This window comes from Sus scrofa, chromosome 1 (genome assembly GCF_054392235.1).
Source record: "Sus scrofa isolate SSC_HxYL_T2T_F1_AM1 chromosome 1, Sscrofa_HxYL_maternal_Yorkshire_Landrace_v2.0, whole genome shotgun sequence".
Lineage (NCBI taxonomy): Eukaryota > Metazoa > Chordata > Mammalia > Artiodactyla > Suidae > Sus > Sus scrofa.
Genome location: NC_139383.1, coordinates 263,277,950 through 263,305,043, shown reverse-complemented (window position 1 = coordinate 263,305,043; position 27,094 = coordinate 263,277,950). Strand labels below are relative to the sequence as shown.

Below are 27,094 nucleotides of genomic sequence, written 5' to 3'. Positions count from 1 at the left end.
GAATACCTGTTGTAATCATCACTAAACATTGTATTACCATGGACTTTAACAAATGAGAATCTTTCTGTTCCCTCTGAAAACAGGGAACTCCTTTATTAAGCATTTTATACATGCCAGACATTTTACTCCATCTTGTTTAAGTCTCATAATAATCCCGTGATGCATTTAGTATTCCTACTATGAAGTGGAAAAATGGGGTTCTGAGGTTAACCTGCCCAAAGTTAAGCTATTAGTCAGTTGCAGAGCTAGGAACTAAGCTGTGGTCTACCTGGCTGCAAAGCCAGAGCCATACCACTGCATCCAGCTGACCCTTCTTGAAGCTATAAAAGGAGACACGGTCAAATGGGAGAAGTTTCCTTATTCCCAAATGAAACTGGGGAGGATTCTGTAAGAAATCCCATATGCCACTGACCTGAGACCATGTGATCCACTCCATACACAACTGTCAAGAATAGTCTGAATCCTTTTAAGAAGCTGATTAAAGTTTACGACAAATTAGGAGATCCCGTCATTTCCCACAGCAGAAATGAATCCAATTAGTAACCATGAGATCGAGGGTTGGATCTCTGGCTTTACTCAGTGGGTTAAGGATCCGGCGTTGCCCTGAGCTGTGGTGTAGCTCCCAGACGCGCTTGGATCTGGCGTGGCTGCGGCTGTGGTGTAGGACCCCTAGCCTGGGAACCTCCACATGCTGCTGGTGCGGACCTAAAAAAGCAAAAAAATAAATAAAAATAAAGTTTATGACAAATTATGTAAACTTTTTAATTCAGTACTCATTATATTTCTCAACCGCAGGCAATCTAATTGACTTCAGACCCTAAACCTATATAAATTTGAGGGCTTATAGATTTTTAAGTCTTGATTATCTAAAAAGATCCCTCACTTCACAGATGAGGAAGCCAGAAAAAGGTTAAATTTGTTTAGCAAATTTTATTTAGTTATTAGGATCCATATTTTGCCTTATCCTATATTTAAATTAAAAGACTGTCACATTTTGTAAGTTAATTATAATTCATCCATACACAGCTATTTTGTATCAACATTTATCTGCCTCAAGTGCACAATTAAAACTCAGAGGCCATGTCTGATTTAAAGTCCTTAAATACTCATACTAATATCTAATAAAAGCCATTTCTCTTTAACTTCCACAGAACTTTCAGTTTGGGGCCAGCACACTGGTTCATAAAACTAGCTGAATGTTAGCTTAGCAGCTGGCTTCCACTCAAGTAAAATATTTCCAAGGTGTGGGTGTTAAAAGTTTACTGCCCTTTAATTCAATTTAAAAAAAAAAAAAAACCTCAAAGAAAATAAACTATAATTTTCTTAACATGAATTCAATAGTAAATAGTTGCTAATTCCGTAAACTATTTTTTTTCATGTAGCATTTTGAGTTTCTGTACATCACTTGTAGTGTTTAAAATTCTAGGCATGGCCCCTACTTGATAGAGGTGTTATAAAACTTCAACCTATGATCTGCAGAACTTGGGGAATTCTTAAAGAAATAAGACCAATGGAGTTCCTGTCCTGGCGCAGTGGTTAATGAATCCGACTAGGAACCATGAGGTCGAGGGTTCAATCCCTGCGCTTGCTCAGTGGGTTAACAATCCGGCGTTGCCATGAGCTGTGGTGTAGGTTGCAGACGCGGCTCGGATCCCGCATTGCTGTGGCTCTGGCGTAGGCCGGGGGCTACAGCTCCGATTCGACCCCTAGCCTGGGAACCTCCATATGCCACGGGAGCGGCCCAAGAAATAGCAAAAAGACAAAAAAAAAAAAGAAAGAAAGAAATAAGACCAATGAAAGAAGGGTCAGTTTTGGAATCTGCTGTGAGGATATCTGACATGAAAGTAACCCTAAGGGTAATTTTAGCACAGACTTCAATTATATGAAGTGATAATAAATAGAAAGCAATGAGTAGCTATGCACTATAAACCCCTGAATACCAAACAAAAAGGAACTAGTGATAGTCCTAAAATGAAGCACAAGAAGACATCTTCCAACTATAGCAGGGTTTTGGGATCTCCTACCCCAATTCTTCTCTAGATGTTTCTAAGCAGCTTTTGGTTTTTGGGTTTTTTTTTTCGGGGGGGGGGGTGATGGGTAAAGTATGGATACAGTAAAGATATCCAGGCACTTGTGACACAACTAATCATCTTTCCTTTGCTCTCAAATTTTGAGCCACTTCCTTGAGGGAAGGGAAGAGAAGAATGAGTCCTTCTGTTAAGGAGGTTCCATTCATCTTACCCATGCAATGACCGTGATTCCAAGAGTTCAGTCAAACTTTTACCAAGTGAGCAGGCTGCCAGGAACAATTCCAGAAACAGCGATTTCTATATAAAGGCAGAAAGAAATACAGCAACCTAGCATATATCCAAAATAATATCCAAAGATACACACACTGTTTTTATCAGCCAACCTTTATGAATGCTAATATATCCAGACCTTTGTATTTTTCCTGATCACTAGGTTTTTTAAAAATACAGTTAATTATAAATTTATTTGAAATTTTAACAGAGGGGCAAGTGCTTACATTTCTTTCTGGTCCTCATAACATAACGGTACATAATTCTGTTCTTAGGTGATAAATACTGTTGTGTTAAATGTATGATAACATACTCACTGAGACAAGGATTGACAATTCTACAACCATGGCACCTTTGAAAGACATTTATCTATGATTAAGAGTTGGGCACCTGAAGTTTGAAACATAGCTTCCTATAATTTCACACTGTTATTTCTCCACCCTCTCAAAGATGAATGGATGCATAAAACACTTTCATCTAAAGTTTACAAAAATATAAATAGTATATATATCATTTCAGAATTTTAGAGCTGCAAAAGAGCCCTCAGGATAATCTGGTCAAACTCCTTCCCTGATTTTCTACTGAGGTAATTGAGGCCCTCCACTCACGGTCTAAATAACCCACCTCAGGTCTTTTGCTACCTTAGCAAGGGCAGAACTCTTCCCCTCCTGCATGTGTCGGTGTCACATGTTTGGGCCGAGGTCTTGAAGAGACTAGTTTGAGTAGGAACACTCTCCACATCTATTATACTATACTTTTACATTACATCTCTTACAGTTATATAATACAAAAGCAATATGTTCATCTTATAGTGTCATACCAACAAACTTATGATATATTGCGACCATTTTATTAACACAATGGACTGGGACATATCGTTTAATAGGACGATGGATGTACCACCAGAAGGTGTGTCGATACTTTGCTGCAGTAGCATGCTCATTCAGACTGTGTGAGTTACTTTCACTTCCACACTTAAAAACATTTATGTTTCATTGTTTGACAGAACAGCACATATCCATGCACCTCTCCTCTCTGGTTTAAATGCATGGAAATACATCTACATACCACACACAATGGGTTTTTCACCACTCAAGGACTTCATAATATATGGACTTTTCATTACTCTTTTTCTGCTCTGTCATTTTTTTTTTTTTTTAATTGAAGGGGTTAAGAAAGCGGTACTGTTGTACAAAAGACCTTTTGACAGTCAAGGTCCTTTCTGGAGAAATGTTGGGGAGCACAATTATAGTCCTATAATGACTGTAATCAATATCATCCTACAAGGACATAAAGGTAGATTCACTCTCCTGGAGAGTTTCTGATCTTATTAAGAATATTATAACTTGGGGGAGATATTATAAAGACAGTTTGGCAGAAGATACTCCTAGAGAAATATTTTGAACATATTTCAAATCTTATAACAACTGTCACAAAGATGACATGATAGCTGAATCATTTTGCTGAAGAAGTTTGTGTCTAAAAAAGATACTTTCAATAATGTAATTAAGTGCTGTTATAATTTTTTATGTTTTGTGAAAATATTAGAGGCCATGAAAGCAGAAAAATGTAGCACTGTAACAAAGAATAAGGAAACACTTGTGAGGCATAAACACTTAACACGTAAAAATTTTAAATGGCGTCGAATAAATTTTCATGTCAAATTTTAACTAAACATATAAAATTATAAAATGGCAACGAATAAATCTTCATGTCAAATCTTTTAACAAAATCCACAAATCGATTATAAAAATTGATCATAAATGTCTTATGTATAAAGTGTTAAGGGAATTTCTACATTATTCTGTTTAATCAAATACTTGAGGAATTTTAGTTACTGCTGAGGAGCAGTCCACACATTTCTAAAATAATTCCGTTATCAAAATAATATCACATAAGGTCTGGCAGAGTCGCATTCCAGCAATCTTCAGTCATCCACAAATGTTAGCCGTCCAGGCCCTTCATTCTTCATCCATCTCCTATATCTCTTCCATCTAGGGTCATTTGCCAATTTTTTCTTTAGTTCTTCTTTTTGTTCCTCTTTGTAGACCTATAAGTATAAATAACACAAACTGAATTTACAATCCAAAGAGAAACATTTGTCATTAGCTTTATGGCATGTTCATTTTTTTCAAATACTATTAGGTAAAAGTTTCTAATGAATGGATTGGTTTCTCTTATGAATACCATGCACCTAAAAATACTAAGCAATGAAGCACTTTGACATTCATCCTTAAGTAAAAAAGAACTTCTACAAGAATCACAAATTTTTTTCACTGCTTTCTATAACCTGGAAATACATTCTTTTCCTCCTTGAAATTACATATAAGCTGAGTTTAAAGGGTTTAAACATTTCCTCTCTACAACTCATGTCCAATATTAAAAAATCAACACTTTATTTTTTCCTTGGTTTGAGCCCAGGCTGACTTATCAACTTCATCACTTTATTTTTTTAACATAAATCCGTAAATTTAATGGATGACTTTTCAGTACTTGTTGATCCTGACCAAGGAACAAAATGACCTTATAAATTTGTCTCTAAACTGAACTTACAACTACATTTATCTTCAAAGATAATTATTGGTTTTTCAAAATATTTTTAATTCAAATTCCCAAAGAAGGTTAAATAAACTACACAGTTTAAGAACAAAGAACACCTTTCATTTCTATAACCTTTAATAGATGTCAGTTGAAGCTAAATGGCCAAGTTTTCATAACCAGTTTCACAGCCATATCCAATTTTAGAAAGAAATTTTTTACTTCCAAATTTAAAAAGAAATATAAAAAGAAATGTCTAAAAAGTTGAAAAAAAGAAAAAAAATTATCAGGATTTTTAAGAACCAGAGATTAAAAAAACATGAAGAAAATTTGGAGAAGACCAAAGTTTAGTAGGTACAATTAACAGAAAGTTGGGATACTCCTGCAAACATGCATATCATCCCACTGCAGTTTAACACAACAAACTAGACCATTCTTAAAATTTTTAGCCTTAGTAAAGTATTTGAACTTCACCTTTTAAAAAGACAAATTACAGGGAAAAACCCACTGTTCCTCTATTAAATATAGCCATACTTTTTAATAAAAGTAGATCTTTGTGCATTATTTAACTCTTGGATTTCAGAAATTTGAGCACCCTTCTGTGATCCCTTGTCATATACCTGATTTTCACTTGGTAAGGAAGATAACAGTAAAATCACAGCAGAGTAATTACTCACCTCATAATTCTCCTTTATCCAAAGCTCCCGTTTAAGAAAAGTTTCTTTCTGATGGTCTTCTAGACTATCAAACTGAGACTGTGACATCTTCATAGATTTACGTATGATATATAGTCTTTCTTCTTCCCCATATTCTTTGCCTTTGATGTTAAATTTATAGATCCATCGGCAATACCAGACTATGTATGAGCACAGATGAAAAGGAGCTAAGAGGATTTGAAACAGGAGAAGGTCACGTATCTGGGGTTTCTGACAGCCCCCCTTTATATCTATTTTACTTTTTATAATGTTCTTTATGATGTTTTCCTCCTCGTCACGAATTTCCTCTTTGGACTTTTTGTTTCTGCCCTTCTCTTTGGCTTTCCTGAGCAATCCCTGCTGCTTGGCAATCTCCATGGCTTGGATGCGGTACTTGGGCACCGTGGCCAGGTAGCTGATTGCCTTGTCATAGGTATTCCACCAGCTGAAAAACTAGAATATTTAACAAAGAAAAAAAGGTCACTTTTATTACCAAAATTCACCGTGGTGAACACTATCCCCTCCCCAAAAATCCATTCTGATTCAAAACAGGGAGCTCAACAATTTTATTCTAAGTTAAAGATATAATTGAATGGGAGTTCCCGTCGTGGCGCAGTGGTTAACGAATCTGACTAGGAACCATGAGGTTGAGGGTTCGATCCCTGCCCTTGCTCAATGGGTTGACGATCTGGTGTTGCCATGAGCTGTGGTGTAGGTTGCAGATGCTGCTCGGATCCGGCGCTGCTATGGCTGTGGCGTAGACTGGTGGCTGTGGCTTCGATTGGACCCCTAGCCTGGGAACCTCCATATGCCGCGGGAGCGGTCCAAGAAATGGCAAAAAGACAAAAAAAAAAAAAAAAAGAAAGAAAGAGAGAGAGAGAGAGAGGGAGAGAGAGAGAGAGAAAGAAAGAGAGAGAGAGAGAGAGAAAGAAAGAAAGATAGATAGATAGATAGATAGATAGATAGATAGATAGATAGATAGATAGATATAATTGAATGATGCCCAGGTGGACATGGGATTTCCAGGATGGATTAAGTTGGATAAGCCCTGAGCTGAGCCAAAAAGCCCTGACTCAGTCAGGAGACACTCAGGATCAGAGGATGGAGGGAATTACACCACACCTGACAACTTCACATCTTTACAATTTGGCTCTTCCCTAGATCAGAATTAAGAAATCTCTTCTTCTTCTTCTTCTTTTTTAAGATTGCAATCTACTTACTGGAGGAAGAATTAAATGGCAGAACTAGCTGGTGAGGAATTTCTTTCACAAAAATCAGAGTATAGACTTGGGCAACTATATCTCTTTCCTAAACCATCTACACAGAAATGCACATCATATTTTTAACTGAAAGATTCAAGTATGTTTGGATTCTATTTATTTGGACAGGAAAACATTAATTCACTTCAATATATTCAACCCTTTATTATCAGAAGGAGTTCTATTCCTTATATAGTACCTCCACACATTTCAGATGAATTTTACTGTATGAATATAGCAATAACACCATTAATATCCTGAAATATTATAGTAGCAATCTATTAGGCATAGAAAAAAAAAGGGGGAGGAGGAACTGTAGGGCAACACTACAAAAGCCAATACATTTAAAAATATACAGCCTTGGTTTTCAATAGGAATTTGTCATATAAATTGAATTTCAATTCTGAGAATTAAACTGGAGAAGTAATTTTCAAACTAGCAAATTGCTTCACTCTCATCATTTGACTTTTTTTCCTCTACAGAAAGATATGACAGGTGTGGTCAGTTTAGGAAGAACGGTAGGAAAAACTCATTTCAAAATGAACTTATGTTTTTGTGATACTTTAAAACACACAGAAAGTTACCGTAGCATTTTTAGTCTATTTCAGTGGTTTTCAACCTGAGCAGGAGTGCCCTTAGCTGTCATGTGGAAATTTGTGAGACGTTTTTGTTTGTAACAATGATGCAAGCACTGCACTCCTGGCATTTGGTGGTTAGGTGCCAGGACTCATTAGGCCATATTAAGGAGTTCAGGTTTTTCCCCAAATTTAATGGGAAATCATTGAAAAGTTCTACAAAAGCATAGTTGATCTTGGAGCAACAAATGGGTGCCCACCCTCTGCCAAATCTGAGTGTGACTTGAAGTCGGCCCTCCACACACACACACACACACACACAGTTCCTCCACATGCTTGGATTCCATCAACCTCAGACCGTGTAGTACCACAGTGTGGCACAGCATGTGGTGAAAACAAGCCGCCCGTAGGGAAACCCACGCAGTTCACACCCATGTTGTTGAAGGCACCTGTAATCGAGTTGACCTAGCGGACATTCACTCTGGCTCTTATATGGAAAATACTCTAGAGGGAGCAATGAGAAAAAGATGCAGGGTTTTTTTGTTACTTTTGGTAGTAAGAGAATGACATTCATGACCTATTTCTTAGATTTTGCCGACCAAGATTCCAAAGCTATCAATTGGTTACATCAATGAATATTTTTCTAATGTTAAAAAAAAGTCATCTTCACTGAAAGTAAAATTCTACTTAAAAGTGCCTCTAGTTCAGTTGTAAGGACACCCCTGCGCCACGGGGAGATGCACACATCCATCAGTACCCACCTGAAACACTGAGATAGCGCACACACTGACCAAAATCACAACCCTCACATCCACTTTAGGGGCTAAGCGCCTGCTGTAGTAGTGGTAGTAGTGGCTGTAGTACTCTTCGGGGTGATCCAGCATGTAATCATAATCTTTTCGCGTTTCTTCATCCTGTAAAATAACAAGATACCCAATTTCCTTGGACAAGTCATAAAATGGCCTAAGCTAAAAATCTGTTAAGTAAACTCTAGAATTTCATAATTCTGTAATCAATCTTCGTAAAATAATAAACTGTCAGAATAAAATCGTGTCCCATTCATTCCTCAAAGGCACACATAAATTTGTTGCCAAAACTTTAATGTTATTAAGGTATAAAGCATAATAAAAAAATGTCCTCAAATTACTGAATATTATCAGTCCTCTTGGAAAAATAAAAACACTTCAATAGCAATGAGCCATGCCTTTTTAGCTAGTGATATGGGGCTTATGAGGATGTCACCTTGTTCTTCTAACTTCAGCGCATGCTAATACTGCGCTCAGTAACTGGTGACGGGAAAAAAAAAAATCTTTTCTCGCTGTTGTAGATATTCACACTCATTTCCCAACCTTGTATAGAAAGTTTTCTTTTGGAAGCAACGATTAAGACAAAAAAGTAGACAAAACCAGTCTGTGTCCTCAAAACTGAATTATCCTCATCTCAAGGGAACACTGAGAACACCGATGCATGTTATGGTCAAAATCTACCTTGGTCACATGGGGCAAAATTTTTAGCCTGAGCTTCAGCCTTCTTCAGTTGTAGAAGAGAGATATTAATAGCTGCCCTACTAATTTTACAGGGTTGTTCTGAATATCAAATGACATACACTATACAAAACATGTTAAAAATATACCGTACTTTACCATCATAACACACCATCACAGCCCAGTTCACAAATAAGGTAGTATGTAGCTCTTTCTTAGTCATGCAAACATGTTGAAAAAATTATGGCATTCTGAAATGCTGCTCAGATGTTCACAAAACATTTTTTAAAACGGTCTCTAACTGTATTCAATTTCTACCAGGTAAAAATGCCAATCTTTTATTGAGCTACATAGGTTGAAAAGCTATTAAACTAGGTTATGATTTGCTTTTTTTTTTTCAGTCCCACAGAGAACCTATTTTTCAGCTTGTCTTGTTTCCAAACAACATTAAAGACTAAAACAACAGCAAGTTCCTTACTCTCTATAATGAGTATGACAGAAACCATTAAGAAAAAAAAAAAATCTTTTTTTTAACCTAGAGGATTTCTTTCTAGGATAATTTCAGTATTCAACAGTCATAGAGTTTTGCAGATTATTAGCTAAACCTTTCAAAATTTAAACTGAGTGTTTACCACCACAGAGGCTCTGAAGTCTGTTCAGGGGCTCCTCCTGCATCTTCCAATATGGAGTTTCTTAGATTTTTTAAATTTTTTTAATTTATTTTTAGGGCTGCACCTGCGGCATCTGGACCCAGGCTAGGGGTCAAATCAGAGCTGCAGCTGTCAGCCTACACCACAGCAACACCAGATCCGAGCCACGTCTGCAACCTACACCATAGCTCACGGCTATGACGGATCCTTAACCCACTGAGCAAGGCCAGGGATTGGACCCATATCCTCAAGGACACCATGTTGGGTTCTTAACCCTCTGAACCACAACAGGAACTCCTATAGTTTCTTAGACTTAAGAAGTTTCCTAATGATAGAATCTTCCCTATATCCTTTAAAATCATATATTTTCTGTTAAGAATTCTGAATTTGAGCACATTCTCAGTGACAGTTCTTACATTCATTACATTTAAGATATTTTTTACCTCTGACTAGAATTCAAAACTAGATGTAGTATCTCGTATAATCAGATGTAAATATATTTAAAGTCTGTTCCATGGCACTATATGGAGGCCCAAAATGAGAATCATTTGTTATATAAGGAAAGCTGAGCTCAGGCTATAGTATTTTCAAATTCAGCCCTTGTATGTTCTCTTCCATCAAAAAAAGATTTTCTTGTGGCAGCTGCCCCATGCCTCAACTGCCAGTCTATTATTCCTTCTACAAGCTAGCATCATCTTCTGGAGCTTCCAACCTAGAGAGGGTAAAATGTTGTAGCTCTGTGTCCCTTGATGTATCTCATATGGAGTACTTCAAGACATCCTTTGAGAATTTTTCCATTCTCCCTCCATTTTTTTTTTTTTTTTTTTTGCTTTTTGGGCTAACTGCGTACATATGCTCTGCTCTGGGCCTGAAATCTTTGCCTTTTAAACTCAGTCCCCCAATTCTGGCCAGTGCTTTTTGGTTTTTTGTTTGTTTGTTTTTGTCTTTTGGCCTTTTCTAGGGCTGCTCCCCCGCATATGGAGGTTCCCAGGCTACGGGTCGAATCAGAACTGTAGCCGCCAGCCTACACCACAGCCACAGCAATGCGGGATCCAAGCCATGTCTGCGACCTACACCACAGCTCATGGCAACGCCAGATCCTTAACCCACCGAGCGAGGCCAGGGATCGAACCTGCAACCTTATGGTTCCTGGTCGGATTCGTTAACCACTGAGCCACGACAGGAAATCCGTGGCCGATGCTTTTTGAAATATATTTCTTCAAACACGATTCTTTTCTTTGCTCCAACCATATTACATGTTAACTTTGATACTGACCGCCCCCCTGAGATGAGGGTCCCACAGACCTCACTATCTCTGCAGAGCCCTTTGCCCAGTCTGTCTGTCCTCCCTGGTTGAAGTATACAGCATGATTTTTGAATAGTGGCTATTCTCTCTTCTTTGTTTCTTTAGTGAAGGTCACAATCCATAGAATGCAGATATCCCTCTTCAGGCATTTCACCCAGATCTTCCCCCAGGATCACCATGTTCTCAATGATCCCCAGATTTGTGACTCCATCAAGTCCAGAGCTCCTCTAACAGGCTGGTCAACTAATGTCCCAGCACGCACGGTTCCAAAATGCACCCCTTATGTCTGGTCTCTTGACTGCAGCTAGAGCCTATGGGGTCTATTCAGGGTCCTCTACAATGAGTCTTCACACCACCTTGACTTCTCTTAGAATGGTTTTCTTTCCCTTGGGGCCACCATCATTTCAGAGCCCTGTTTTGGTCATGATGAGAGACAAGAAGCTTGGCCACCCCCTCTTTATAGCATTTATTCAGTCGGAATCTGCCTTCATTAATAGGTTTACAGCTTTCTCTCCAGAATAAAGAAAATGGATTTTAGGCTGAGGCATGCATGAGATACTTTACAAGGTGTCCGAGGTTGGCATGAATTGAACAGTTAGGAATTCTCAACAGCCTAGTCAAATCCCTACTTTAGTAACCCACTAAGTTTAGAATCAACCTAATGAGAATAAAGGATACTAGGAATATTAGCAGAAGAGCAAAGACAGAGACTGAGACCCAATGAGAGAGCTATCAGTACATTCTTATTTTAATACCATGTATTTATGTTTTTCCTACTCAAATTGGGACTAAAGTAGCCTTTTTTTGTTTTTTATATCTAAAGCTTCTCAGTGGCTAATAAGTTCAGTTTTCCTTGGCATGTAACAAGGCCTCCATAACTGGGCCAAATTTATCTAGTTAGCAACATTGCATCACTCTCCCTTCTTTTGCCCAGAGCAAACCTTCAGACAGCAATTTCTGGACTGTGCTGTGTTCTTCAATACAGCATGCTCTTTTACATCTATGTCTGAACAGAGAATTCACTTTAATTCAAATGCCCATCCCTTTCTTCCAACTGTATGAGTTCCTATTAATCCTTTAGAACGGAAACTTTATAGTAGACAGAGTTAGATCACTCCTACTACATTTATTCCCTATTTATTATAGCACTTATCACATTGTAATCATCAATTTTTTCTTTTCCTTGAATGAGGATTTCTAGAAGGCAAGGTAAAGTGATTCATTAATCTCTGTATATCCAAGGCCTAGCTCAGTGCCTGGCATTCCATAATTGTCATTTCAAAACTGAGTGAGATTTTGGAGTTCCCATTGTGGCTCAGTGGGTTAAGAACCCGACATAGTGTCCATGAGGATGCAGGTTTGATCCCTGGCCTCGCTCAGTGGATTAAGCATTCGGTGTTGTGACAGCTGTGGCATGGGTTGCAGATGTAGCTCGGATCTGGTGTTGCTGTTGCTGTGACGGAGGCCTGCAGCTGCAGCTCTGATCTGACCCCTAGCCTGGGAACTTCCATGTGCCGCAAGTGTGGCCATTAAAACAAAAACAAAAACGGAGTGACATTTTATAAAGGCTCTCCCTCACTATAAGCACTTCTCCAGCCACAAAGATCTCCGCCTCACCAGAAAAGTGGGAGGGGTGGTTATGTCACAAAAGCTTCGGCTTGGCAGAAATGACTGCTTGACTTCGCAGCTTATGAAGATATGCTAACGTGGCTAAAATAGCTTAAACCTTAAAACAGTGTAATATCTTACCTTTCAATAAGGTAGTACTTTTTCTTTCAGCAAATTTGTGGCTCTTAAGGTCCCAGGGTCAGGAGATTCCAACTTCTTTCCAAAACCAAAACCTTTATACTTGTTTCTTCCTCCTCTCTGTCCTGAGCCTTGACAAGCAGGGCAATAAGCTCCTTGTTTCTAATCTCTACAGGAAAAAATGCTGCTTCTGCTGGTGTCCACTCCACTCCCAATCCTCTTGGGCATATGCAGGAGGACTGGAACATACCACCAATATCTAGATCAAAAGTGAACAAGAGGAAACCCACAAGCAAAGAAAGCACTGGATCCTTCCTTCTCTTACGAAAATGATCACCACCCCCTCCCCAGAGACAAAAAAATACTATGTCCTTGCCCTTGAAAGAAATAATGAATTGATTCTAATAAACATAAAGTGCAATAATTTGATATTGCAGCCACTTTCACATTAAAAATTTTTTGTTACACAAGTAGAAACCATTTAGGATGGTAAAGGCCAAGAATCTGTAATATATGAAAATATAGTAATAATTTCTTCATTTTTAAATATATAGTATATATATAAATCCTATTTTTAAGAGCAATACACACACACAAATGATCTTAAAAAAAAAAAAAAATTGCCCTCTTAATTTTTTTCCAGCCCAATACATCCCACTAGAGGAAGAAAGTTAACTGCTCTGGGTTTTCATTTCTCTTCCTCTCCCCTGCCCACCAGTCACTCGTGCAACTGTCTTCTCCCATGTCCTCTCACCTCAGGCTGCATGTGACCACAACTTCCATGATGTGTCCTATCACCTACATCCTGTATACCAGTGACATTCAGATCTGTTTTTCCTGCATCCTCCTGCTTTCAGATTTCTCCGGAACATTTCCTAAATGTAACATACATATCTCAAATTCAGCATGCTCAAAACCCAAATCTGTTCCTGTGTGTTACCTACCAGAAACCTGGGCTTTTAAAAACCTTTGTTATTTTCAGTTCAGTAATAGTTATGCAGGGCATTAAGCCATGTGCTAAACACAAAGGAAGATAAAGAAACAAATAAGGTCCCGCCTCAAGAACTCTCTCCCATCTAGAAGAAGAATCTAGCAAGCAAGAAAAGCACAATACTAAAAAAAAAAAAAAAAAAAAAAAGAAAGGAGTTCCCTTCGTGGCGCAGTGGTTAACGAATCCGACTAGGAACCATGAGGTTGTGGGTTCGGTCCCTGCCCTTGCTCAGTGTGTTAAGGATCCGGTGTTGCCGTGAGCTATGGTGTAGGTTGCAGACGCAGCTCGGATCCCGCGTTGCTGTGGCTCTGGCATAGGCTGGCAGCTACAGCTCCGATTCGACCCCTAGCCTGGGAACCTCCACATGCCGCAGGAGCGGCCCAAGAAATAGCAAAAAGACAAAAAAAAAAAAGAAAAAGAAAAGCACAATACTAACTCTGCCTAAGACCACTCAAAATGGGGCTCCCAGAAGACATGAAGTGAGTGCTGGGTCTTGAAAGGCAAGAAAGACGTAAAATTTGTTGCAGGCAAGTGTTAACATAGAGAAGTGTCAGTGAATATAATGGATTCAGTGAAGCTGAAGCACTCAGGACGTTTAGGAAGAAAGGAGTAGTAAGCGTGAGCATCAGGAAGATAGGTTTGGATAAGAACCACGGGAGATCTTGTGTGCCATGCTAACGTGTTAGGGTGTTACTGTCTGTGCTGTTCAAAAATACAATGTTTTGAAGTATGAGAATAATAGCGTTGAGTATACACGTATATTTTTGGAAGATGGCAGATAATACTGTAAAGAATGGAATGAGGGAGAAAGATTTTGAGAGACTAAGAAGTAGAATAAATAGGTCTTATTAAAGCCTACAAGAATCAGTCAGATTGAGCATGGTAGTGACATTTCTAGTTGTTATTCTACGAATAAAGTAAGAGGACAGGAAGTCTGGAGAAGATGCAGGGGAAACTGTGAAAGATTTTGAAATGGAGAGGGAAAAAAATGATTGGATGTCGTTTCAATGCCTGTAGCCTCCAGGGATGATCTCTTCCTACGGGAGGGTGCATCTTAACTTGTCTTTGAAAAGTCTGTTTTAACTTTGTTAAGAAGTAACTTGTGGAAAACTCAAGGTAATGCAAATAATTCTTGTTCACAGAAAGACAAATTATGTCCAGTGGAATTAAAGCAATTTGATAAGCCTTGTCATACTGACCCGTGTGACAAGCGTTTCAGCACTCCTTCTCTTGACTGTAAAGTGTGTGGCACTTTTTCCTCTTTTGAACCAGTTTTAATATCTTACTGGTTTTCTCATTGATTAATGAGATAAAAAATATATGTTCCTTTTGTATTTGTATGAGAGTCATAATTATATCCTCTTTTAAAATGTATGCTTTAACAAAGGTAACAAGATTGCTTTCATGTTTAATTTTGGGTACCTGTGCTACAAATGAGAGACAACTGAAAACTATGAACCCAGGGAATGCACAGATTTCAGGGTTTTCAAGGATATAGTTGAGTTTCATCAGGAAGGATTTAGTAAATAAAAGAGTACCCAAAGAACAGGACTCTAAGGAAAAGCAGAGGAAAAGAAGACGATACAGACTGAGAGAAATGGCTAGAAAGCTTGGAGAATGGGGAGAGAATTACATCAAGGGAGTCAAGGAAGAACAGCCTCAAGAACTAACTACGTGGTCAACATCAAATGCCACAAATGGTTCCAAAAGGAAGAGCACCCCTCCCATGTGATGCTTAGAGCATCACTGTTCATCTTAGGAAGGACAGCTCCAGCACGTGTGCTGATGAACATGCCAGCCTATGACAGTTTAAATGTTTAAATGAAGGGGGATGAGGAAGGAAGGACAGCCAGCAGTGAAGAAAAAAGAAAAATGTGATCGTAGCTTTAAAAGAAGCAAAATAAGGAAAGAGAAATGAATCAACTAAGAGATTCTCAAGTTACCAAAGAGGAATGATGAGATTGCAGGAGACAGAAGTGGAAATAAAATGAAAATGATTCAGTCAAGAATACCTTCCTACTGAAATTCCTATTGTGGCCCAGCAGAAACAAATCCGAGTAGTAACCATGAAGTTGTGGGTTTGATCCCTGGCCTGGCTCAGTGGGTTAAGGATCTGGCATTGCCATGAGCTGTGGTGTAGGTCACAGACGCAGTTCAGATCCTGCGTGGCTGTGGCTGTGGCATAGGCTGGCAGCATAGCTACGATTTGACCCCTAGCCTGGGAAACTCTATATGCCTCTGGAGCAGCCCTAAAAAGGAAGGGGAAAAAAAAAAACAAAAAAACCTTCCTGTCTTCCCCAGCCCACACTCAATATTGTTACTAGAACTCACTTTAGGAAACGAACACAACTTTAAAACCTCTGGTAACTATTAACACAGAGCTCACATTCCTGAACACAGTTAAAAAGGTCAATCCTAAACTATGTTCCAGTCTCCTGAAACATTCTCCCTACCATACACCTGACAGGCTTCCAACCTAGAAATGGTAGATTCCCTACAGTTTACGAAAAATGCAGTAAGGATCTTTGTTCTGTGAATATCTCAAAGATATTCTGCTTTTCCATGATAAATCTGCACAAGCAAACTTAAATCTCAAGTGCTCAGTTTCTGGCTAGAATTCCATCAACTCAGTGATTTCTGCATTTCTCAGAGCTCTGATGGATTGTTGATGACATCATGTGTTAGGTAGTCACAGCACTAGAAGTAAACACATCTGGTAGATAATCAACCTTGGCCATAAGTAGAGAATAACAGGTGAAATTAAGGGATGAGTAAAAACTAAACACTTAAGGGTTCAAATATCAAATGCTGCACACAAGGTACCATGTGAGAACTATGGGACCCTTCTTCTGGACCCATGGGAGAACTATTAAACATGTCATCTTTCCCACTAAACCCAGCCAGGAACCCCCAAATTTACTAGTGTCCCATGGAGTGGTAACCAATCAGAGCAGACATGTGAAATGAAAACTATCTGCTATTAAGTTTACTTAATTTGGCTGTTTATCAGCATCACAACTATAATAGAAATTTATATCATTTTTATTATTTTTATGAATACCCAGTTATCATAAATGACTGGTTAAAATTTGGATCAATGCTGGGAAAGAAAAATAGGAACACCACTAAGTACAGGTAATTTCCCCACCCACCTCCGCCCAAAAAACAAAGAATCTTTGAGAAAAAAATAACAGAAGTGATCCTACACCTCATTCCTGGAACAAGCCTTGCATACTCATCACTCCATGTTTTTGGTGATCTAGCCTTTTCTCTACTGGAACGTCCTTCACAGTCAACCTTCTTAGATCCAGATCAAAGAGTACATTCTTCTCCAATCCCCTGAGAAGAAATAATTGCGATCTCTCAGTGCTGCAATATAACCTAGATGTTTTTATTATACAACTTAAATAAATAATACCCAAACAATAAGTATCTGTCTCCCTGTTATATTAAAAGCTTAAAGGCAGGAACTGTGCCTTTTTCAATGTTATGGTCTCCTTGCTCAGCACTTTTGTCAGGACCAGTTAGAGAAAGGGTTGATTAAGAGAATATACAAAGGGAGAACAATAAACAGTACCATAGCAGGGAGTTACGAATCCTCTTTTTGCCAGTTTTTCCCCTAAGTGCTAAAGCCCTGCCACATCAACCAGACTGATAAAAAGAAATGGAAGTGTCCCTGTGACTTCCCTGCCAAGACATGTCTGGAGTAGCACATCTCTACACACCCCTTCAAGTTGTCAGATGACCTGCACGCCAGGAATACCTCCAAGACCTCTTCCATGCTCTTCTCTTGTAATCGTATGAAATGCCGTCTATTATTTTTCCATTTTCTACCAATCATAGTTTTTCTAAGTGCATCCTTTCTGTGTGTTCCCTCATCTGCTAATTTCTGTACCATCCCTTTCATTTTATCTAATTCATCCAATTCTTATCTATATTAAAAAATGATTAATGTTCTCCCTTAAAAGCCACCAGAATATAATTTCTCCTTAAATAGAAGTACAGTTTTTCTCTCATGCAGGAAGTTTTCATTCATACCCATCCAATCTACTTCATCTGTACCACTCTTTGAAAGTGCAATTCATTTGGGGTAAAGTGCCAAAGCGGGTTTCCTGTAACAATTTCAAAACACCAGAAATCCACTTTTGATTTCCATCCTACCTGAATCTATCTCCAGATAGGAGTTTTTATGTAATAAGCATTCATTATTTATGTGCCAGACACTGCGCTAGGAGCCATGGATATACATATACAAATGATCATGGTTTAGTGGAGAGGGGAAAAGGGCCACTCAGTATTTACAGTGCAGTGTGATAAGTGCTATATCCACATAAAAAGATCCAGTGTTGACAGAGCAAGTGAGATTCTGTTTACTTAATTTCCAAAGTCCATGAGTTTCCCTGAATCCCCAGTAGTCAGATACACTAAATACAGTTTCACTGTCTTAACTCATACTATGAAACAAATACAAAGCAGTATGTGAAATCATAATGGTTTCAAGTCCTGCTGGGATCTGGAATTTAAGTTATATAAGGACATGACTTGGTAAAAGCACCTGACCAGGGCCTTTGCCTTCTGTTATTACCCATCCTTCTTCTTGTTTTTTTCAATTTCTCTATTCACAGGTAGAAATTTTATTGCTATAAAAACAATGACCAGGTAGGATATTTCCTTGTCTGACCAACTGCATTTAGTCATGTTAGTATCCTTACGTTTGAACCACCATCTAAAAAAAAAAAAAAAAAATCTCTCAAAGAGGCATTTAATTAACCAAGTCAACTTCAGAATTATAAATCCACTATATCATACACAAATATAATTCTCCTTTTAGTGACTCAGAGATGCTTGGTTGTTAGAAGTTTTGATGGAATACCACTGTAAGGTTGTAATAAGGATATCATATAGCTTCTTATATATGTTAACAATATTAAAAGACTTGAACAGACCAAGAATAAGAGAAATTAAGAAGGTTATCAAAAAAGTGGGGGGGGAGCTCCTGGCGCCAACTAATTTACAACTAAATTATTTCAGATTTCAAAAAAGAAACAATTTGTTGAATAAGCTGTTTCAGAGATGGATTCACAGAGCAAATACAAAGTCAACTCTTCCCTCCACATGCCAGCAATAACTGAACATGGCTGCGAAGAAGGATATAATACAGTCTTCCCAAGCCCCTCCCTCCTCTTCAGCTCTCACAGGGCTTACTGCTATTCTTTATGGAGAACTATAGAGCAAGCATATAACAAAAAAAGCAAACAGAAATGAAATGTGGTCCCAGGCCTGCAGTTGCTGCATCCATGATGCAGCATATGTGGACTTCCAGATGAGCTTCTGTGTCTCGTCTTTACTCCAGAGCCACCGAACTCATCAGCTTCTCCCACTATTCTATCTGACCTTGTCTAGACAAAGCCATTTGGACCTCTTATCCCTCACAGGGGCTTTCCAGCCTGTAGATATAATCTAAGCAAAACAATGGTTACATCCCTGCTGCCTCAAGGGGATGACCCAAATTTACCAGATCTCTGCCTTACCCAGAAACGATGTCTTCTGGCAACTTTCTCACAATTTTCCATTATGACAGAAATAAAATCAGACAACCCTGTTTGTTTTTAATCACTTCTTCCACACACAGCAACTCAAAACCCTTTTCCTTATTCCAGGAGAGGGCCTCTGCAATGTAAGCCTTTTTAAGAAGTTTCTGGAGGTGTTCCACTTGGAGGTGGGGTCCCTATCTATCTCTGTGAATTTAAAGTGGGAGTTTTCATCGAGCTCAAGTAGGTTGGTTTTCAAGAGTCCAAACTATCACCAGACATCCCTTTTCTCTCACAGATAATTTCCGTTCTCTTGCAGTCATAATGACTGGGGTCGGGGAAGCTATAAAACACTCTCTCATGCCTTCCTCCATCAGTGCAACTCCAATTCTAATTTCCTGTTTGGAGGCATTTGCAGCTACCACAAACCTGTCCCAGTCAAGAGTAAAAGTATCACTTTCTCCAGACATACAAGTTTTCAACTCCCTCAAAGTTCCTTGTCCTTGAGTGGAAAGATTTTTTTATTGAGCTTTTTATTAGCTGACAAATCAATACTAAGCTTGTAGAAATCTTTAGAGGCAACCATTACAGATCCACTGATTGACCTCTGAATTTGTCTAAGAAAATGGCAAGAATATCCCAGGTTTCCTCCTGGCAAGATTTGCAGTACTATCTCTAACTGTCTCTATTTCTTAGCATTTATCTTCAAAGTCCTGTCTGTCATGCTCACCATTTTCATGCCAAACCTACCCATCTCCAGCCTCGGCAAGAAGGCAGCAGTCGTCAGCGTTCCTGCTGCCTCTCTTCTGAAAGTTCTCCACGTGCCCAGTGCTCCCTCCAGGGCTTTAGAAGACCAGAGGGAGGCCTTCTGGCTGCTTGTCTGAACTACTATCTTTGTTCACTGCAGAAAAATAGAGACTGGAGCCTTGGATGCTGGGCTGCCCTGATAAAGAGGGTCTTTCCCATTTTTCTGAAGTCCTTCCTCAATCCCTCTTTATCCTAAACAACAGACGACTAAGCTCTCTGGCCTCAGCACTTTCCCAGCCTCCCACGCATTGCTCAGTTAATCACCAATAAAAATTAAAATCTCACCAATGCTGGTAAGAACTTAGTAAGTTTTATGACTCCATATTATCCAAACTGTTCTGGAAAGCAAGAAGGAAGAGCCATTAACTAACTCCCTGACTCAGTATTTTCAGGTCTGGAAATCTAACCTAGAAAAATAATCCATGGTTAAATTATAGTATACCCACTCAAAGCAGTCATTAAAAGGAGACAATACAGCAAGAAGGAAAACTCTACCTCAAAAAGGGAAATTGAAAGGTTGGAAAAAAAATACCCTACGACTGCAACTGCTGTTGCATTGCCATGATGGAGCCCTTGAGGCAGTAACACTTACACCAAATATGATTTATACTCTGACTTCTTATGGTTTCATCTTCACAGTAGTAGGAGAAAACAGGATCTGGCTAAATCTCCCTATCCCCATAGACTCAATAAAACATTTGTCAAATGACTACACAGATATTCAAACCGTTTCCCCCTAGGAATTCTCAGAGTCTTAAAACACAAGTCATTAAGCACCTACTGGCAGGCCCTATACGGGGGGGGGGGGGGGGTTCTCATTTATTATTTAATTCTCACAACAAGCCCACAAGCAGGTATCATAGCCTTAATTGTTCATATGAAGAAACAGGTACTCTGACATACGAAGTCACTACCCAAAGTCATACAGGGGTGTCAGAGCCAAGAGTCAAGCATCCAAACATGCGATGTTCTTCTTAGTATTTTTGTAACCTTAGACCCAAGCGAAATGTCACAATTAAACCCATCTCGAACCAACCCAATTGGTTATGTCCAATTGGCGTGATCGCATTGTCACTGGAGACCTTTCCTGTGATCTATCACAGATCCTGGTACAACAATCACCCTGCTTTCCGGGTGTGAGCTGCACGTTATTAAAATGCTTTCACTAAATCCTAAGAGTCCAAAGCTTTGCATAACAAAAGACTGTCACAAAAAGGAGAGGGCTGGATGTCCCCCCAAGACCAACAAGGCTCCCATCTTTGTTAATGGGCCGAATGGGCTGTCACGCAGCATCCTATCGGTGGTGAGGTGGCCGCGCCCCGCGCCGGAGTCACAGGAAACCTCGCTCTCGCAACCTCACCTTGAGAGTCTCGTAGGCGGTGGCCACCAGCAAGAAGGCCTCCTCCGGGCTCTGGGGCATCCATCCGGGGCCCTCGTCGCCTGGCTCCGGCCGGTAGCGGTCCGGGTGGTAGCGCCGGGCCAGCTGGCGGTAGGCCCGCGCGATCTCCGCCTTGCCCGCCGTGCGGCTGACGCCCAGGACCTCGTAGCAGTCCCGCGTGCCGCAGTAGAGACCCTCCACCAGGGCCCCCGCGGGCCGCGCCAGCAGCAGCGCCAGCAGCATGGGCGGCAGCAGCACCAACCAGCGCCGGCCGGCAGCCCGGACTCCCCGGCGCAGAGCTAGCGGCCCCGCCATCCCGGCTCGGCCGTGGCTGCAGTGCCCCAGCCGCACTCCCGCACTCGGCGGCGCGCCCGGCTCTGCCTCCGGGCCCAGCTCCACGTCAGCAGGCGGAGCTTACGCGCAGGCGCACGGGACGCGGCTGCCGCAACCACTTCCTTTACGACTGTGGCCAGGGGAGCCGGACGCTTCAGGCCCCCGCCAGCTTCCGGTGTCTTTGACCGCGCTCCTAGTCCCAGTGGCTTGAGGATTTGTTCTCAGTTGGAGAGACCGTAAGGATGTCAGTGTCTGACGTGCACTTAACCAGTGTGTGCAGAGCGCTTTACTGTCCACAGTGCCCTTCCCACCAGTCTTTTAGGCATCCTGACTTCACCTGCTGAAATTGGTCGTCCGGCTCTCTTGCCATCTGGATGTCAAGATGTGTACCCAAGGTCTCCTCACTAACCCCACTCTGCCTTTTCAAAAGGAAGCTGAACTTAGAGATTCCAGTCGCTATCCTGCCTTAAAGTTCATGGCCATTTACTGCCGGGTTTCTCAGACTCCACATTATGACATTTGGACTGGATAATTCTTTGCCTTGCAAGGCCTGTCCCATGCATTGGAAGATGTTTAGCAGCATCGTGGACACTACAGACCAAATCCCAGTTGTACCACCCGAGTCGTGACAATCAAAAATGTCTCCAGGTATTCTCAAATGTATTCTGGGGGTAGGGCTGCCAGAAACAAATAGTGGTTGCTCAGTTAAATTTGTATCTCAAATAAACAAATTTCTAGTGTACTATACCCAAATATTGCATGGACTGTGTAGCACAAGAACTTTGCTTTAAAAAGGGTTGTTTCTGGAGTTCCCATTGTGGTGCAGTGGTTAACGAATCCGACTAGGAACCATGAGGTTGCGGTTTCGATCCCTGCTCTTGCTCAGTGGGTTAACGATCCGGCGTTGCCGTGAGCTGTGGTGTAGGTCGCAGACGCGGCTCTGATCCCACGTTGCTGTGGCTCTGGCGTGGGATGGCAGCTACAGCTCCGATTCGACCCCTAGCCTGGGAACCTCCATATGCCAAGGCAGCGGCCCAAGAAATGGCAAAAAGACATCAAAATAAAATAAAAAGTGTTGTTTCTGTCATTCACTCAGTAAATACTTACTGAGTCTTTACTATGAGCTAGGCACCGTTGTAGGCTCTGGGCATATAGTAGTGAGCAGGGCAGACAAGATTCTTGGTTTCAGGAAGTATATATTCTGCTGGAGAATGATAAACAAGGAGTTCCCCCTTGTGGCTCAGTGGTAATGAACCCGACTAGTCTTCTTGGGGATGCAGGTTTGATTCCTGGTCCCGCTCAGTGATGTAGGAATCCAGTGTTGCTGTGAGTTGTGGTGTAGGCCGACGGCTGCAGCTCCGATTCAGCCCCTAATCTGGGAACTTCCATATGCCACGAGCATGGGCTTAAAAAGAGAGAGAATGATAGGCAATAAACAAGCAAATGAACTATAAAACAAAATTTTTGAGAAAATGAAACAGCGTAAAGATAAATATATAATATTATATAAGCATATTTACACTGTGTGTGTATGTATGCATATGATATACATGAATGTATAACATATTAAGAGATATAGAATCAATAGAAACACATAGGAGAGTAGCCTAACTTGAAATTATCAAAGACAAGTGTTAGGTCAATTATTTCAAGAGGAATTAACATCTAAATTGACTTTAAAAGGATAGAGGATAATTTGAGGGTTGGGAGTGAGGGAGAAGTCTGGGGGATAAGGGAGTTGTGCAGTAAGTACCAGATAGCGCTGGGAATGTTGGAGACACATTGATGACACAAAATAGATGGTATTTAATCATTGGTTCTGCAGGAGCGAAAGAGAGGAATGAATCATGATAACACACAGGTTTCTTGATGAGGAAACCCAGCGCCATTCCTGAAATAAGGAATCCAGACGGAAAGTAAACGTATGGTGTAAGAGGACCATTCAATTGAGACTTGTTGCGTTGGAGGTGCCCGTCATCGCTTCATTTGATCATGTCATTTCCATATTTGAAACATCTGAGGATGCTCCTTGACCCTTGCCTCCAATGAGGCTCTTCAGCTGTGCAGGTTTCCCAGTCCACGTCCTTCATACACGCTCCTCCTAAAGCAGCTCCCTGTTACCTACTTGTCCAGGGCTCTCTTTCCTAAATGGAAGGCGTTCCCATGCTGCCTGGAGATAAAAGAAATTCTCTTCTTTACAAACGTGGTCGTGTTACTCTTAGCCAGCTTCACCCTCAGATTAGACTTCAGATACCTTTGCATGGTTTTCAGGATTCTACAACAACCTAAGGTCCCACACACTCTGCTTCTGCTCGTACTGGTCCTTCTGCCTAAAACATCATCCTTCCCCTACGTCAAGGCCTTCCAGTCCCCACCAGCGTCAGCTCTGTTTGGAGTCTTCCCTTTCCATGTCATAGTCCCAGAGCTGGCTTAGAGCTCCATAGTCCAGATAAAACTAACAGTGAAAGCTCACTTCAAAGCAGTCAGAACTTTGGTCTGTGGTTGCTGGGAATGTATTGCCTCTGAGCTGCAAAACCCGTCATCCCTTGCGCTGGGGAACAGTATTCCGCAGACTGACTGCCTTTCCCAGTTGCCAGCTGGCTGGATGTTAAACTCTGCCAATAGAGGGCACTTGAAGTGCACTGCAAGTCTGGGAAGAAAAAAAAGAGGGGAAGGGTACATTTTTTTTATGGTAGATGGAGCAATGTGCAGGTTTTCCCCTGTTAAGCAGCAGTTTTCTTTGCCACATTGTGGGTCGAATTGTGTCTCCCCCCAAAAATATGTTCAAGTCCTAACCTCTGCTACCTGTGATTATGACTTTATTTGGAAACAGGGTCTTTGCAGATGTAATCCGTTAAAATGAAGTCCCTGAATCCAGTGACTCATAGCCTTACAAGAAGAAAAAACAGAGATGTGCACACAGGGAAGACAGTCATATAAAAGCAGAAGCAGAAATGAAGCTGTACTACAAGGCAGGGAACACCACGATTGCCAGCAGCCACCCAAAGCCAGAGTCAACACGAGGGACAGCTTCTCCCTCAGAGGTCCCAGAAGGAACCAACCCTCCCAACACCCTGATTTCAGACTCATGACCTCAAGGACCATGGGATAAAAGTGTGTGTACACTTGAAAACGGCTAAGGTGGTGGATTTCAGCTTATGATGATATACAACAAAACTTTTGAAAGAAATAGTACATGCAAAGGGTAGCTACTCTCTCTGTGACTGAGGAAGAAGTAATTAAACAAGGAAGTTAGAAACTCAGAGGAGGCTCTTCCCCCAAGTCTGAGATTAATTTTTTTTATTGTGATAAAATTCACATAACAAAACTTATCATCTGCACCATTTTGTTTATTGGTTCGATATTGAAGTATAATTGACTTGCAATATTACATTTGTTCGAGGTATACATTTTTCTCCCTCTTTTTTTTTTTTTTAAGGGCCTCACCCATGGCATATGTAAGTTTCAGACTAGGGGTCAAATCTGAACTGCAGCTGCCGGCCTAGCCACAGCTACAGCAACGAGGGATCCAAGCCTCGTTTTCGATCTACACCACAGCTCACAGCCATGCTGGATCCCTGACCCACTGAACAAGACCAGGGGTTGAACCAGCATCCCCATGGATACTAGTCGAATTCATTTCCGCTGAGCCACAGTGGGAACTCCCCAGGTATACCATTTTAAAGTAGACAATTCAGTGGCATGAATTACCTTCACAATGGTTGGCATCCACCACCACAATCTAGTCCCAGAAGCTTTCATCACCCTAAAAGAAATCCTGTACCTATTAAGCCCACATGTACTACTTCTTTTGCTTTCAACTCCTTGGAATTCTCTTTTACCCCTTTTGGTTGTTAACCATGGCCAGCATCATCAGAGGATGCCCAAGTTGGACCTAGAACTCTGAGGGAAGGGAAGACCAGCTAGAGGACAGCCAGGGAGGACCACAGATTTTAGTTTTTTTTGTTTTTTTGTTTTTTTTAAGTTCCCAGGCTAGGGGTCAAATTGGAGCTGCAGCTGCCAGCCTGCACCACAGCCCCAGCAATGCATGATCCAAGTCAAGCTGCATCTGCAACCTACACCACAGCTCACGACAATGCCGGATCCACTGAGCGAAGCCAGAGATCAAACCTGCATCCTTATGGAGCCTAGTTGGGTTCGTTACTGCTGAGTCATGATGGGAAGCCACAGACTTCCTCTGATCTGCTTGCTTTAAAGCTCACTTTGTATTAAGTGAGCAAAAGACACACCTACACATTCACCAGTCAATAATTGAAAGTCATTCCAAATATGACTTTGGGATATTTACAGTATTTTAAAGTTCACTGTAGTTATAAGGCAAGGAATTGATACTACAAGATCATTTTTTAAAATAAAGATTTTTTTAAATGAGGTGGGGGGGATGGTAGGGGGAGGCAGGGGAGCTAACTCGAAGCCAACTTTGCTCTTGAACTTCCTTTTCAATGTATCTCTAGCCCAGAGGTGTGGGAGTATAAGTGAGGTGGTTTATGCAGTTGGAACATCATGAATTTCATTGCCAACCCCATTTAAAGATTTTGTCAGGATTGTGTGACTGTAACGTCTCCCCTGCTTTCCTGATATGTGTCTCCTTTTTTAAAAGCGTTAATGTGTGTTTCTTCCTTATCTCTTCCATCAGCCATCCACTTGAAGCATAGAGGTGGGCAGGGGATTCTGACTATATTCATTGCAATTTTTTTCACGTCCATTTACCCTTTCCCATTCGGCCCACTCAGTCACTTCTGTAGAGAAACTCATTTTACAATTCTCCCACTGCTCTGCCATTCTTATTTTGAGCAAGCTGTAAAATCATATAACTCACACAGTCCAATCCCAGTGGCTTTACATCCTGGACCTGCCGGTCAACAGGCTAGAAGTAAGAAACCAGCTGCTTACTTGCCACAGATAACATCTGGTTGAGCAGAGATTCTGGAGAGAACTCATCTTGGCCCTATATCTCTCCAACTGGTTCCAGTGCACCCAAAAGAGGCTGTGGCAGCTCTGAAATTAAAGAGTGCTACCCACCCCTGCACAGTCTGCTACAGATGTCTAAAGGCTGAGTTCCACACTTCACAATGGTTCCAGTTTTTCTTAGCCTTCCTTCAGAATTCATGAATGAAGCACTTTTTAAAACCAAGCATCTACAAAGGGAAGACAAACCTATTTGACTGGTTGCCTAGACAAAAATGGAAAGCGAAGTATAACTCCAGTGGACCTAACAGGCATGCTTCATAACAAGATGGTGGGTACAAGGATTTGGAGCCAAACATACAATTTAAACACTGGTATTTGGCTTCCTTTTTAAAGGGAGGAAAAAGATTTGCAAAGAAAAATCCTCAGTGGATAGGCTAAACCTGTTTGCTGTCAGTCTAAATAATCTGTGAAGTTAGGTAAACAATCATTTCAGAAATATTCTCTATAAGGTTTTATAAGGGAAGCTTAAGGACATGGGACTAGACCACTTAGCATAACACCTACTTAGG

The 27,094-nt window shown here is 40.7% G+C and overlaps 1 protein-coding gene across 3 annotated transcripts; it reads right to left on the bottom strand.

The window, feature by feature from the left end:
* Positions 1-2,398: 2,398 nt before the first annotated feature.
* Positions 2,399-21,665, bottom strand: DNAJC25 (DnaJ heat shock protein family (Hsp40) member C25). 3 transcript variants are annotated; one of them, XM_084992824.1, is made up of 5 exons: positions 13,308-13,440; positions 12,557-12,812; positions 8,129-8,281; positions 5,516-5,986; positions 2,399-4,350 (listed from the first exon to the last, which is right to left on the bottom strand). In XM_084992824.1, exons 3-5 carry the CDS (start codon positions 8,249-8,251, stop codon positions 4,228-4,230), a joined length of 717 nt encoding a protein of 238 aa, XP_084848950.1. In that variant the 5' UTR covers positions 8,252-8,281; positions 12,557-12,812; positions 13,308-13,440; the 3' UTR covers positions 2,399-4,227. The 3 variants fall into 3 exon arrangements, with proteins under 3 accessions (XP_084848950.1, XP_020923138.1, XP_084848941.1); XM_021067479.2 differs by lacking the exons at positions 12,557-12,812; positions 13,308-13,440 and adding an exon at positions 21,243-21,665; XM_084992815.1 differs by having other exon boundaries at positions 12,557-13,428.
* Positions 21,666-27,094: the final 5,429 nt, after the last annotated feature.